General features: G+C 44.0%; 1 protein-coding gene across 2 annotated transcripts; it reads left to right on the top strand.

Annotated features, from left to right (window-relative positions):
• Positions 1-2,042: 2,042 nt before the first annotated feature.
• On the top strand, positions 2,043-11,925 carry pofut2 (protein O-fucosyltransferase 2). 2 transcript variants are annotated; one of them, XM_088605800.1, is made up of 9 exons: positions 2,043-2,279; positions 3,496-3,749; positions 4,677-4,821; positions 5,657-5,767; positions 6,423-6,489; positions 7,165-7,290; positions 7,719-7,899; positions 8,518-8,641; positions 8,952-11,925. In XM_088605800.1, the coding sequence occupies exons 1-9, from the start codon at positions 2,086-2,088 to the stop codon at positions 9,103-9,105; spliced, it is 1,356 nt and encodes a 451-aa protein (XP_088461926.1). In that variant the 5' UTR covers positions 2,043-2,085; the 3' UTR covers positions 9,106-11,925. The 2 variants fall into 2 exon arrangements, with proteins under 2 accessions (XP_088461926.1, XP_088461927.1); XM_088605801.1 differs by having other exon boundaries at positions 2,077-2,251.
• Positions 11,926-16,089: the final 4,164 nt, after the last annotated feature.

A 16,089-nucleotide genomic window follows, 5' to 3' on the forward strand; every position in this document is an offset into this window, starting at 1 on the left:
CAGGATGTCCAGCTCAAGAGGGGGGTGCGGTATCGGTACACAGCTGTTCACAGCACCTGGGAGTTGCAGCCCCTCTGCTCCGCTGATGGACAGCAGGGAACCATTCACCACCCTTCCTCCTACACACTGGCCCCATTGCAGTGGCCCTGGAGTGCCTGCTGGTGAGTGAAGACAACGAGGCTGCCTTCTGTCAACTTCGTCTCCCTGCGATCCTGTGTGGCGAGGAACCCCTCCAGACACCTTCAGGATGCTCCAGATTGTATTTTATAAATTCCTTTTCCAGCACTGTGGTGATCGACTGGAAGTGTTTAAAATGAATTTAAAAGAGGAAAAAAAATAAAGAATTATTTTGCAATTCTTATTCTGTCCAGTTATTTTCTAAATGGCTCAGTTTAGGATCATATGGGAGCCGGAGCCCATCCCAGCGAACAACGGGCACAAGGCTAGGTACACCCTAGACAGGGCGCCAGTCCGGCGCAGGGCACACACACACAAACATGTTCACACGCACACCAGTGCTAGTTTTCCCATACAGCAATTTACCCCCAACTGTATCTTTGGACTGATTCTTGTTCCAGGTATTCAAATCTCCACTGTCCATAGTTCACCCAATTTTGCACCTGAAGAGAAACACTTGAGGGCCATTTGGCGTCATTGCGCTGCCAGAACTTTTAACGTTTCTATCTGTTCAAGGTAAGGGATAATTGGGTCCACATACTGGTGTTTTCTGCACATTGTATTAGTTAAGCTCCTTTAAATAATATCCCAAAGGGAGAGAGAGCTTCCCCGGTGTTGGTAAATTACCGAACATTAACCTGAACAAAATACTGAACATCCCTGGGCTCCATAATTCATAAAAGGATGCCTGTCTGCAAGTGTGCTCTGAAACTTTTTTTATACATAGTTCAATCGTTTTAAGTGACTGGGGGAAGGCAAGTTCTAAACGACATTCCCAGTCGCATTTCTCCATTCGCAGCACAATCTAAACTCGTTTCCTTTGAAAACGTGTCACGTCTGCAGCTCCTTTTGCTGCTGAAGGTTATATGCGCGCACACAGTAGCAGAAGGCCAGAAATGCAGAATGATGGCTGATCAGCAGTTTCCTATGTGCATGTTAAATACCTGTCCAGTGTTTATTTTGTAAATAAATTATATTTTTCATGGTGGTTTCCCGGACAGATTGTACGACAGATCTTATTCCGTGACGCACGTTGAAAAATGTTTGAGGGGGGTTGGTGTGACGTATTCAAATATACATAAAAAGACTCTTTTGGCTCGTCTTAAAAATTCATTTCGTGGACTGTGAGCGCGGGTGTTAAACTCCATTCTCGCAAAGTATTACGGTGAATTAAACCAAAATATTTACCCTGGCTTCACTTTTCACACGCTAATCTCCCTCCTTGTAATTACTTCTAGAGCCTCCCGGCTGCAAAACCATTCTCTCAGCTGTTGCTCAGGAAAGTTTCTCAACAGGAGTCGAGATATTAATGAAAGGTTGACCTTTGTGATACTTCGTAAGCTGGCTTCGAAACGCCCTGTTGTAACCAAAAATAGATCAATTTCACACAATGTGGCAGTGGAAATCTTTAAATTGTGATTTTACGTTTGGTCTGCCCTCCCTCGTCTTCAGTGTACATCCAAATTAGTTTTCATCTGCTGCCATCTAGTGGACACTGAGGAAATCGGTGATTTGTCTAAAAACGTGGATCGAACATGAACCTGAAGTTTTTTTATTAAGATTTAAAAGCGTGTAATCAAGTCCTAAAATAAGTTGCTATTAAGCACTGAAATAAAAAAAGGTTATTAATATTAATAAATGACAGAACGTGAATTCACTGAGGTAAAATTGACTTCAATCATTTACAATTAAAATGTATTCAGGCGGTTTTGGACAACGCGTTACTCTTTTAACAATTATTTCGTGTTTGTGGTTTAGTATAAACTTTTGGCGCAAGAAGAAATAAGTACTATAAATCCTAGTTCTGATTCTAATACTGACTGGGCATGCCAATTAATGTTGCTAAGAGACCACCGACGCCGGAGGAATTCCAAGAGTGTTCCCGGAAGTGCGTGGCCGAGGCTAGTCATGGCGGACCGGAGAAAGCAGCACGTAGAGGCTATGTTAGTTTGGCTTTCTCCGGGGTACTTTCTCCTCGTACTGCTTCTTCTGCTTTCCTGCACAGCGGCGACGGCTGAAGCTGCGACCGGAGATGGTGCGTTCAGTGCCGGGCAGTCTGCGCACAGCGTTGCAGGTGCTGCCACCGTCGCCCGGAACATACGGTACAGTTGAATTACGGTGGGGGGCTCGGTGTCTGGATCGTCCCTATCAGGGGGTAAAAATGTCATGCGATGTCATTTAAAATCGAGGGCACGCAGATCCTCCGCTGCGAAACTCATACCAAGAAGTTATATAAAAATTTTTTAGCCTCGCTTTAACATACAATTGGGTCTTCCCGAGCCGTATAGTCTTAACGAAAATGTGATTTTGTGTAAACCTGTAAATGAGTGTTTGATGGCTTAATGAAGGCGTCTCTGTTATGTTTTAGGTTTTATAAAGCCAAAAGTCTTTTTACGATTAATTCTGCGAGCTACTTGTTTGCATGATAAAACCTAGTTCGACCCCAAAATGAATTGGAGCTCCGATTAACTGAAACAGAACTGGGATTGCAGCTGTACTTGGGGAATACAAATGCTTTAGAATGAAACGAGGAACACTTCAGTACACATGCAGAAATTGTGGAAGATCTGGAGGTCCAAAGTCCTCACAGATTCTTTACATAGTCTTTAGGAGTCCTTTATGTTCCCAGTGAAATTATATAGCCAGCAGCTACTGTATATCAAGCTGCAACTCGCAACTGGCAATGCCCTGAAGCTCAGCAGGCTCCTGGGAAAGCTGAGGTTGCTGCTGGAGAAGGTGTTAGTGGGACCAGTAGGGGGTGCTCACCCTGCGGTCTGTGGATCCTAATGCCCCAGCATAGTGATGGGGGCACTATATTGTAAAAAAGGCTCCGTCCTTCAGATGAGGCATAAAACCAAGGTCCTGTTCTCTGTGGTCATTACAAAATCTCAGGGCATTTCTTGAAAAGAGTAGGAATGTTACCCCAGGTTTCCTGGCCAAATACCCCTGTGGCCTTTACCAGTCATGGCCTCCTAATAATCCCCGTCTCTGAACTGGCTCCCTCACTCTGCTCTCCTCCCCACTGAGAGCTGGTGTGTGGGGAGAGGACTGGTGCACTGTGGCTGCTGTCGCATCATCCAGGTGGGGTCACACTGGTGGGGGATGGAGGGGATCCCCCTTACCTGTAAAGAGCTTTGAGTGGAGTGTCCAGAGAAGTGCTGTATAAGTGTAAGGATGTGAGATTCCTGGGAAGATTCTCGCAAGAGTTTTACAGGGATTCCGAGGGCTGCTGGGCCCCAGGAACTGTGCAGAACGTGAGTGTGGGTGGGGACCCTGCCGGCGGGGCTTTGTACTGACGGAAGTGGGTGCTTTCCCCAGGTATCTGCTGTACGATGTCAACCCCCCCGAGGGCTTCAACCTGCGCCGTGACGTGTTCATCCGCATGGCGTCCCTGACCAAGACGCTGCTGCGGGAGGCCGGGGGCTGGGTGCTCGTGCTGCCCCCCTGGGGCCGGCTCTACCACTGGCAGAGCCCCGACATCCACCAGGTGCGGATCCTCTGGGCCGAGTTCTTCAGCGTGCCCAGCCTCGACGCCAACGTCCCCGTCATCGAGTACGAGCAGTTTCTCGCCGGTAGGGACTCTGGTTTCCTTCTGCCTGTCTGTTAAGATGAGCTTGTATCCATCCGTTGGGTAACTGCTCCATCGTCCAGTGCCTATCCCAGCAAGCCACAGGCACAAGGCAGGCTACGCCCTGGATGGGATGCCAGTCTATGACAGGGCACACACAGACGCAAACACACACACACACACACACACACACACACACACCAGGGCCAATTTTGCCTGTGTATTTTTGGACTGTGGGAGGAGACCTGGAGGAAACCCATATGAACTTGGGGAGAACATGCAAACTCCACACAGACAGCACCTCAGGCTTGGAATTGAACCCAGGGCCGCAGCACTGCAAGTCAGCAATGCTAATCACTGCACCACTGTGATGTCTGTTAGCCTTTATAGGTCAGCCCAGTCCATTACTGGAGTATAGCTCTCCTCTGTTGTGGACTTTTTACAACTCACTGTCTCGGGAAGGTTGGAAGTATTGCGAAGGATAATCCTAGCTTTCTTTCTTTCTTCCTTCTGGAAAGCCTTATAGGAGTATAAAGCCATGAACCTCCAGATTCAGAGAGAGTTTCTTCCTGCAAGCCGTCAGACTACTGAACTCTACCCCTACCACTGGCTCACACTGATAGGTTTTTTCCTCTTCTCACACTGCTTGTTTGAGTTGTATGTTATTTAACTTGTTGTTGCTGCTTCTGTTGTTCTGTGTTTCTGTTCTGGTGATTCCTTAATGCCTTTCTATTGGAGCATACACACCAGTAAGCATTTCATTGCACTTGTGCTTATGACCAATAAACTGAACTGGACTTGTTTCGTTGGGAAATAAATTTGAATTGTCCTCATTCTGCCGAAGTGCTCGTACAGCCAGCCGATATTTTCGTGTCTCTGCTGCTGATGGCTCCTGCTCCACTCTCACCTGTCTTTGTTCCCCGGGACGCAGAGTCGGGGGGCCCCTTCGTCGAGCAGGTGTACGTCCTGCAGAGCTACGCGGAGGGCTGGACGGATGGGAAGTGGGAGGAGAAAGTGGACGAGAGGCCCTGCATTGAGCGCCTCATGTACTCCAAAGACAAACAGGGGTACTACAGGTATGGTTTGAGCCACAGCACCAGTCTTATGGCACCTAGACTTTGAAATAGCATTGTACAGTACGTGTCTGGGGTTCTGTCACCTGCACAAACAGACAAACAGTAAAGTACAATGTAAAATACTGTTCTTAGCCAATATTTTTCATTGCATCATTAGAAACATGCTGTGAGCAGGTCAGGGTAACTTATGTTCGGATGTTCACCTCCTGTCTTCCAGTTGCTTGTGTACTAGAAGTAAAGTGACAGCAGATCCTACGGCTTCATTCACCCCAGAGAAGCCTTTCCAGGTTTTCTGTTTATCCTGATTTGCGTGATCTATCAATGTGAGAATGCAAGTGAGAATTTATTGACCTAGAATCACTGCAAATGTTTGTGCTTGCACATCTTGCTTGGATTGTAGTCGTCACTTAGTTTTGTCACAGGGGTCACTGGTTCATCGAGGACTGAGAGAGCCCCCATCTGCTAACTCCCCCCTTCCCTCAGGGGCGCACAGCCAATTATGTTCCACGTCTTGGGGAATTCGGGTCACCGCTGGTTGGCGGGAGTGTGGAACAATCTACCCAGGGATGTGGATGAAGCCTACACCTTGGCTTCTTTCAAGCTCCTCAGATCAGTTGGATACTAGTGGCCGAGCTGGCCAGATGTCCTTCTTGTTTGTAGGCGCTCCTGGTGACGTGACCCAGGATCGAAGCCACGATCACCGGCTCGAGCTACACTTGGGCAAGCACCTTTACTGGTTGAGCAGCCACTAAAGAGGTCCAGGGGTGCTGTATTTTATTTTTTCAGTTTTTGCTGTTCAGCCTGATTTAATCATTGGCCTTTCCTTCCTGTCCAGAGGCTGGTTCTGGGGGTACGAGGAGACGAGGGGTCTGAATGTCACCTGCCTGTCAGTCCAGGGCCACGCCTCCATTCTGGCTCCTGTCCTTCTGAAGAACACCACAGCCCGGTGAGTGGCTGTAGCGTGGCACTGGGGGGACTGCTCTCACTATCAGATAGATGCAGAAAATAAAGACACCCAACACCAGTCCTGGAGGGCCTCTGTGTCTCTAGGGTTTTAATCCAGCTCAATTCCTAACAAGTTAATTGATCTGATTATTGGTTAACCTGGACCAGTTAAACTAATTTACCCTGCTCTTTAAATGCTACTTATACTGATTAAGTCCTGTTCAGTTGTGGCCCTCCAAAGTCCCGCTCCTCTGCCTGAACCTGAATTTTGAATAGTATAGAAACTCTAAATTAGTTCTTTGTAGACCCCGATTTGAACATACCACCTGTAAGGGACATTTCACATTTAAGTCGCGCTGTAGTTTGTCATTTACTAGGTTGGTTTTGATTGGATGAGATGTTACAAAGCTTGTTGACCTTGGTGTCTTTTGTCTAAAAGCAGGTCTTACTGACAGTTATTTCTGTGAAATGTAAACAGGTTTACGTGGTTGTCATGCAAGAAGCAGTCCTACAGAGTAGATCTGCCTCTAGTCCTCTTTGTGAGGACATGAATCATGAATTCTACAATAAGGGGTACCAGCCCACTTGGTGTTGAATGAACCTTTTCTGCTTTTAGTGCTAAGAAACTTCAAATAGCAAAGTTTTATTTTTTTCAGGTCAGTGATGCTGGACAGAGCTGAAACTGTCCTTCATGACCATTATGCTGGGAAAGATTATTGGGATGTAAGTTCTGAAACATTAGTTCACTTTAGCTGTGCTGTTTTTGGTTTGTTTGGAAAGTTCTTTGATCTAGCATAATTTTTAATAACATTGTTCATTTAAAATTGTTCATTTTAAATAATTTATAATTCTAGACCGTGTGTGTCTAGAATAATTTTTCTGTAGGTTTTGAAGTTCACAGACTTCATTAATTAGAAATAATGGACATTATAATGTTCTGTTTGCATGCATTAATCCTTGCAATGCATTAGTAGCATTTAAGGGTTAAATCTACGGAGTCCAAGGAAAACAGAATTGCATTTCACAGCTGGTTTCCCATTCCATGGAAATATATAGAATACTATATTTATAATGCTATACTTCTAATGTTGTGGAAGGCATTTTCCAGCTTGAGTGCAAGGAATGTTGTAAGATTTCCTGAAGAGCATTTGGCTCCAGAACTAAATATATTCAATTTTTGTCCAGTTCCAATTAAAATCAAGCGTATGCTGTTCTAGGCGATATGAACCGACGGCATGGGAGAGAAAGAAATTGTTTGCTTTTCCACTGTTGTCTTCTGCTTCCAGTTACATTCCTACCCTGAAGATCGTGAGCCAGTTTCACTTGGAAACGCAGCGTTGAAAATGGTGCTGCCGTGTCAGCTGAGTAGCGAAGTTAATGGTGCTTCTCTGCCCCTAGACGCGCCGCAGTATGGTCTTTGCCAAGCATCTGCGGGTGGTTGGAGACGAGTTCAGAGCCAGGTACCTCAATTCCACGGATGAGAAAGATCAGACGGTTCACGGCGAGGACTGGACACAGATGAGAGTGAGTCTAGGCTGCTGGGTACTCTAGTGGCTCAAGGCATCCCAGTCAGAGGAGTCTGGGAACCTAGTAATAATGCACAAATTCTATCACATTGTAGAATTAGTTTTTTTTTTCCTTAATGGTCCTTGTTCCATAGGAATTTTGGTTTCCTGCATTGCAGAATGCCCTACTGTTCAGTCTATTAAACTCAGAAATCAGAGCCAGTTGTGGTACAGAAACCAAGCTCCTCCAGGCCAGACATTACCCGTTTTTACCCTAATAAAGATCCAAGACCGTTATCCTCAATCATCATGTAAAACTGCTTTCGGAATCTTAATTGAAGAGTCCTTACAGGCAGTTAATTGCTTTCATTTCTGTAGCGATTTTCTTTTTCCGCATAGTGTGGCAGAGTTGCTCCACGAACGTGGTCCTGTCTCTCCCTGCCCTAGGTGAAGCCGGGCACTGCGACAGGCGGCCCGTATCTTGGGGTTCACCTCCGGCGCAAGGACTTCATCTGGGGCCACAGGGAGGATGTGCCCAGCCTGAAGGGGGCTGTGAAGAAGATGCGCAGTATAATGAAGAAATATCGGCTGGACAGGGTGTTTGTAGCCACCGATGCAGACGAAGAGGGTACTGCCACAGTGTTCGCCTTAAATACACACTGTTGATCTCCCTCCCCAATTATTCGTAGTACTTTCTTTAACTGTGTGAGGGCCAGCTTATATCTTTAAATTATCTTGTAGGGCTTGAACAATTAATAATTAAGGCCTCCAGATTTCATTGGAATAGATGGGAAAATAAAATGCTATTACATTGTAAATGAAATTGAAAACTCCAAACTTCTTAATACATCTAGAAAGCTTTTCATTTTCATTTGCTTTTTTTCTTTATTCTTTAGTAGAGTTTTAAATCATTGAATTGTGATCTTTGAAACAATTTTAACAAAGGCAAGGTTCCAATTATTGGTACACATAATACACAAAACACTTCATTCATTTCAGGTTCTAGATATGACGGAATATGACCCAACCCTTGTTTTTTTTCCAGTTTTGGTTTCCATTGCACTAATCTCTTGTGGAAGAGATACTGCTGTAAAGGCCTCAGAAGGTTACTAAAAGTAGCCCATATGGATCCATCCTAGTGTGTTTGGATCCACCCAGTTAGTTTTACGTTATTTGCTTTATCATCGCCTGCATCCCAGTGAGCCCTTGAAAGAGCTGTGGCCTTTTCTGCTCTGTGTGCCCCCAGAGCTGGAGGAGCTGAAGAGAATGTTGCCGGAAATGGTCCGTTTTGAGCCAACGTGGGAGGAGCTGGAGCTCTTCAAGGATGGGGGCGTGGCCATCATAGACCAATGGATCTGCGCACATGCAAGGTACCGCCTCCTTCAGTCCCCTCCTCCTCTCCTCGTTTCTCCGACTGACACAGCGTTAGGCTGGACTACACCCCCGTATAGTTCTGCAAAAATAAGTCCTTTTATTCTTCTTCCTTCATTAACGTGTTTCTCCCTGAATGAAATAGGAGATTGGTGGGGGGGGGGTTTTCTTGTCACTTTCCTTTTCTGTTTCCTGATTTCATCATTTAACGGCTTGGATATAAACAGCTGGAAGCATGTAGTGTCGCTTTTCTGTTCGTAGGTGATGTGGGTTTTGACTTACAGCTGCTTTCCTTCTTACCTTCCACAGGTACTTCATAGGGACGTCCGTGTCAACCTTCTCCTTCAGAATCCATGAGGAGAGGGAGATCCTTGGGTTTGACCCCAAAACCACCTATAACCGCTTCTGTGGTGACAGCGAGACAAACTGTGAGCAGCCCACCCACTGGAAAATCATCTACTGATCTCCACGCCTCTTTACTTGAAAGTCCTCAGCAATGCTGGAGACGCAAAAACATGACGAGAGGAGTGTCCTTTTTTCATTGGTATACAGAGATTCATCGGCAGATGGCTATGAAGGCCATCTTTTGTGCCAAGGTCTTTTTAAACCAACAAGAAGCATTTAATGCTCTTGGTCTACCTGACTGCTGGTACGTCCTCACTGAGTGAATCATGCAGTGCGTTCCTTCAGGGCGCTGGAACTGTGGAAAGATCAGCACCAGATTTTAACATGAAAATTAAACAGCGTATTATTGCTGAATAGTCTAAATGAGATTCTCTAATAAGGTAGGCGTTTCATACAGGACCTTGATATAGTGTGTCTGTCCTAATAAGCGGCGCCCTGCAGTGTCAGATGTCCAATCCCCCCCCCCCCCCCCCCCCCGAGTAAATGGAATTATTTTGCTCTCCAGCCCTGGCTCTGAACCCTGGTTATAAATGTCAACTTTCTACATCTCCATCGCCACAACGGGCCACGTCAGACCCTGCATGATGCACAAGACCTTACTGCCACACATGGATGTTTGTGTTTGCTCTGCTTTGTGCTTGGTGGTGTTTACACTTTTCGGGCCCCTGTGTTGTAATGTCGGGTCTCCGTAGGAAGGCAAAGTGCTGGAATGACATCAGACCGTTTCTAAAACACTAAATCGAGGGCTGTGTGGCTTCAATGTAGACTATAATGGCCATGAAAAGTCCGGAGCTCCTTGTGATTAGTTTATTGGTACCAAGGTGTTAACTAAATTTTTAAGATTAAAAAAAATGGGATTGTTGACTTTTTCATGTATTTAAGTAACCATTTCAAGAAACTGAATTTTTAATCATGCAGGAAATAATGGCCAAATCCAGCCGCTCCTACTCAGGGTGCTGTGTTGCAGATGGTAAATGTGCTTTAACAGTCTAACTTGTGTTTTGTTGATTTGGATTTTTCACCACACTGCACATTGTATCCTGATGGACCTGATGGATCGGAGAATAATTTTAAAATCACACTCCAGAGTGTACATTTGTTCTTATAAACAAAGGCCGTCCGACACAGTACATAATACTGAAAAAATCCCTGACTTCGCAGGTTGTCTCCCTTGCGAGCATGTTTACAGTAATTGCCTTTTTTACACAGACTACACTAGAAGAAAAATATTTTGCCACATTTGTGTTACCTCTGCAAATTACAGTATTCACTTTTACAAAAATGAGATGGTGTAGCAGCTGAAATCTTAGAAAACAGAAGAATGGTTAGTAACCTTGCATAATTATCTGAAGTAATCTGAAAGTGTGTGGCGTGTTATGTATTAACCAGTTCAGTGTATACATATTTTGTTTTACATAAGAATGAAGCAGTGGTTTATACACCGTTGCCTGTCTGATTCCACTTATTTTTTTTAACTTTAGATGTAAATGGAATATTAGCTGTTTCTGCTCTGAGTTGCTGAATGAGGTATACACCATGTGTATGTCTTTCTGTTAACAGTATTTTTTACACTTGCACAATCCGATGCTAATACTGTACGTGTATGGTAATCTTCTGCAGGAAATATTGCTTTAAATTGAAATTAAATGACTTTGTGTTTCTGCAGTTCTACTCCTGCATTATGGTTGAGCATAAAGAATTACTTGATCCTCATGCTGTTTTCAAACTTATGTAATTTTTGTGTTTGTGAAAAGCGAGAAGCACTTCTCATCATTTACAGCACGAGTGTCCCATCCTGGTCCTGGAGGACTAATATGTCCACGGGCTTTTGATCTGCAGGATGAGAACCTTAAGATCAACCAACTGCTAGTCTTCTTTCATTTGTACCTTTCTTATTTTCTCGTGTTCATTCTAACTCATAATGAACCGTTTCAATAAGGATTTGACTCAGTTCATTTAAGCCAGCATCTTCTCCCAGGTCTTCGGCTGCTGGTGTTTTAAACAAGTTTAGAAAATGTATGGCTGCCGTAGTCCTCTGGGTCTGGTTTGGATAGCCGGTTCACTGCATGATTTACCCCAGGACCCTTTGGGAAAATTGTAGATCCGGGTTTCCCAGGCCCAATCCTTGAGGCAGGGATCACAAACATTTCCTGGAGGGCTTGGTGTCATCTGCTTTTTTCCGCAATCGGAATTACCCAATTAAAAGATCGACTTAATTATTGTGTTGTTAGATATGGTATTTTAGAGTTCCTTTCTCAAAACATTCTCTTTACTGACAGTACAGGTTACCTGTGATATGCCACAGTGTTAATTAAATAATTAAAACAACTATGTAACTGCACAGGTGGAGTGTTAAAACAGAAGATAGTAGGCCCTCCAGGAACTGAGTTTGAGACCTCTGCCTGGAATCTATCATGTCCCTAAAGATGCTGCTCTTCATAGCAGAGATGTTAATTACACCAATTAATCTCTTTTCTGTGGCCTTAAGCAGTTAAACTTTGATGATTAATTATTTAATTCTCTTATCTCTGAAGCTGAAATTGAAGAGACGTGAAAGACCTACTGGTTTCTGGAACCCCTGGTTAGAGTATTTTATGATGTATCAAGGTGCCAAATTGATTTTAGGAGTCTGTACTATGTTTCCAGAGGTTCCTTACTTGAATTGCCCAGTTCGATTGTTGGAGTAATTTAGTAGTTTTTTAGTAGTTCTGGAGGGCAGCTGCATCGGCAGGTGTAGGCTGCAAAGGAACAAGTAATAGATGCTGAAAAGAGAAGAAAGAAAACACAACGTTTCAGCTTTCATACTGGCCGGTTTAAAGATCATTTTGTATATTGTTTCTTCACGTATAATTAAACTTAAATTGTTCCACTTTTCTAACATGCACAGGTTAATAGCTCAGTGATTATAGGTGAAGCACCTGTTCACTTCTCCTGCCAAACCAGGAGCCATCTGCCTTGGTATCTCCATTCCATGCCATCACAGGACTTTGTTCCCTCCAATACGTTTATTACTGAATTGATCCTTTTTTCGAATACTGAATGGCTTAATCAACCCAGGTGCTAAAGACCACTTTAGTGGAGCAAAAAACATGCTGGGGAAAGGAACGCATATGCCAACGTTCAGTAGCCTTTCTCCAGAGGAAAACAAGATGGATGGGAAGACAGCTGCTATGTATTGTATTGTACTGTCTGTGATTGACATTCTATATTGGCAAGGATCTGGCGTTTGAAACGTCGCACAATCTGCAGTGTGCTTGTACTGGGGGCATAGCCACGGGTGGACCTGGGTGGGCCTGATTGATCCTAGGCCTACCCAATCAGTCCAAAGCAATTTAGGATTTTTTTCCCCCTTGTTTGCGTTACATGATTGATTTTTTTTTCATTGTATGTGATTTGCTATTGGCTCGCTGTATCTTTTGTGGCCAATAAGAACATGATGTAAATATCGTGGGGCGGGGCAGGCGTAGCGGTAGCCTAATTGGCTATCGTTGTCGTCAGACGCTCTTGGAGCTGTCTAGCGCTAGGTTTTGGTTTAGTAGCCAACATGGCAAAACAAATGCATAGATCTACGTTTTTCAAAAAGTCGCCTGTACATAACCAGTCCAGTCCCAAAACAAATAAGACACGTGAGATGTTACAGGCATCTTGGGTTTTTAAGAGTACAGCCTGGCTCCCCGAACACAAGTGTGTCTTGCGTGTAGCAGCTCGATACATGCTCGACCTGTAGGAGTTGAGCACGAAGAGGTTCAACAATTTCTCCTGTAAACAAATTACAAGTTTTGGAATGCATGAATAACATTAAGATAATATTGACGGATAGATGCAAGTGTGCATTTTACAGATAACTATTCAGATCGCCTTTAAATGCCCCGCAGTATTTTAAGTGAACGACGTTTACAGAGTTAAAATACATCCAAAGTATGTATTTGACGCATTTATTAGCAGACCATTCTTGCAATTAAAGGTACGATTAATTGTTGAGCATTGTAATGCGACTATAACAATTCAGTGTTAAGTCTTGTGGAAGTCACGAATTCCCACATTAGGTGTCTTTAGGCATCGAAAAGAGAATACTAATTTCGTGGGTTTCATACAAATTTAAAAGCATCATGAAGGATCAATCAAGATCTTCAGAACTCAGTTTTTATTTTCATGGTGCCTCACTCGACCATGAAACCTCTGAAACCTATACGTGCACGTTCTTCTGGTATGTTACGCTCAAGTCCGCTTAATATTTAAAGGCAAGGTAAAAGCTCCGTGAAGTTGCCCCCCCCTCTACAAACGATTAAACCCATCTCATTCGTCAGTGCTACGTTTGTGCCGTTGAAAGTAGCGTTTGTGCTGCTTTCGTTCCCGAGATACAGCGCCTTGTGTTTCCGGTGATCATATGACCATGCACGGTGAGTTTGATCTCCAATGACCCCGTCTGCCGAGTTCAAGCGCTCTGTTACAGTTTAGCTCGTACCCTTAACATTTTAAAGACAATCAATATCCATAAACATATGAGTCTCCTTAGATGTGAATAATAATAAGACAGGACGCATGCCAACAAGTTAACCATCTATGACATAAACCTGTGGTTGTAATGTATGTAAAATCACCGTGATTGTAAGATCTATGGTTTTTATTTTCTAAGGCACGTTTTCCTTTACTTTCCCTATCATGACACGCTGTTGCCAAACACATAACTGTGGGATACCTTCCCGACATGATATAACCAGATAGGACGTGTCGCGATATATCCTGTCAGAGTATCGCAACATATGTACTCCATCTCGCGACATAGGGGCGGGGCATGTTGTCGGGGGTGGGGGGGGGGGTATGTCATATCGTGATATACCGGCTTCATGTCGCGACATGGGTGTGACGGTTTTTTTCATATCGCGATATAGGGCGTTTTATGTCGCGACATGGGGCGGGGCATTTTTGCCGGGGGTATGTCATATCGCGATATATGGGCTTCATGTCGCGACATGGTTGTGGCCGATTTTTGTCATATCGCGATATAGGACCTTTTATGTCGCGACATGGGGCGAAAAATTGTTGCCGGGGTGTGTCATATCGCGATATGCGGGCTTTATGTCGCGACATGAACGCGGGGGCATTTGTCATATGGCATATGTGGATTCCGTGTCGCGACATGGGGGTGGGGTTTTGTCGGAGGTGTACGCCATATCGCGATATATGGACTTAATGTCGGGACAGTGGAGCTATGACAGTGATGCACCAGTCGCAATGGGTATCACAATGTGATCGTGATGCGCGCACTCCTATCGTGACATGCTATCGGATTCGTGAACGCGCTCTTTGCTATTCAGTTTTGACCTCAGTGCGACTTTGATTGATCAGCAATTGGAAACCAATGGATGTATTACTGTATATCCAGCGTGCTCATACAGCACACACGGTTAACCGGGGCTACAGTATTTGGACCAAGAAGAACATCCTCACCTGTGTATCTACATGTTCTCGGAACTTCCGCTGTGGCGCTGTACCCAATCAGAGTGTCGATTCTCACTCTTCACCCAATCGCGACCCGAGCTGTTCGGGGGTTTAGCCAATCACGGGTCTGAGAGCTGTTCAAGCGAGCAGCGCCAGGTGGATCGGCTTGTTTACTGTCAATGAGAATCTATTTTTAAAATGCTTTGCTTACTTGCAAAAAAAACTAAATCGGCTTATTTTTTAACGTATTTATTGATTCACAGTGTCCCATACTCTTCGAAATAAATACATTTTTTATTTGCAATATAACGGCATCCGCTGCTTTCTGTAATGAATACATGGTATTTTAACATTTTTAATCGTACATTTAAGGTAGGGGAAACACCTTCTGCTTTGTACTTCAAAAATGAATAGAAATGTCTATGATCATTATATTATTATGCTCGTGCTTTCAATTTTGTTTTTTATTGTTAAATTATATCGATCTTGAAACTAATACCTAAAAATGTGAATACGGGCTCTCGTGTTGTACCAGCGGTAATTTGGAAACTGTTGTCTCTTCACCAATGAAAGGAGTACACAAGCAATACATTTTCGAGAACATGGTTAAAAATTAAAAGAAAACACCTCACCCAATGAACTAACATAATAACAACTCCTTAAATGTAAGACTGTTTATTCGCGTAAAGGCTGCAAAGTCTGGGGTCAACTGATCAAAAGATCACAACTGAAAGATCTGGAGGTCGTGACTTTGCTGCTGTGTACGTCACAGAGCGACGTCACAGTCAGGAAAAGAAGGCGCTTTATTGAAATATATTGAAACATCCACCCCACCCGAGCAGACAGACTGGGAAAACAAATTGTCCCCATAAGGTTCCTCTAATTCTGCTGTTTGATTATACCGCTCGAGGATTACATTGTAAATTGGAGGGGTGCCCCTATGTTGTCAGGACGGCCAGTTAGAGCCCGTGCCACCCACTTTTACACAGGCCCACCCAAACATCAATTGCTGGCTACGCCCCTGGCTTGTACTACTGCATTTTTTCATGTTTTTTATATTCTTATTGATTTACTTTAGTTTGATCTTTGTATAATACTACAGCCTGAGAAATCGAATGGTCTTTCCACCCCTGTAATGGAAGGTTACATAGCCTACCAGATGTTTTTATGGGAACGCAGAAGAGAAGAGAAATAAGATCACTTTATTAGCCATATACAAGTTCTTGCATTAGGAATTCGTCTTTTTTCGCATACCCCAGCTTGCTCTCCATGAGGCACACAGACAGGGAGAGAAGCTGGGGGTCAGAGCGCAGGGTCAGACATTCAGACCTTCGCGTAGCGACCCCAATTAAATATTTCACCATCTTTCTATATTCGCCCTATTTCACGTTTCTTGATTACAATGTACATTTTGCCAGTACTCTCGGTTAGAGGAGTTTTCTCATTTTGTTATATTAACCTCACAAGTTTTGATCTTCAGGCGTCGCACTTTGCTTTGTACAGATACAGATACAGATACAGATACAGATACAGATACAGATCCGTGTCTTTTTCTATGTCTCATCCTATACCATGCGATGCACTGTTTCAGACTGACGGT

This window comes from Lepisosteus platostomus, chromosome 14 (assembly GCF_059453375.1).
Source record: "Lepisosteus platostomus isolate fLepPlt1 chromosome 14, fLepPlt1.hap1, whole genome shotgun sequence".
Lineage (NCBI taxonomy): Eukaryota > Metazoa > Chordata > Actinopteri > Semionotiformes > Lepisosteidae > Lepisosteus > Lepisosteus platostomus.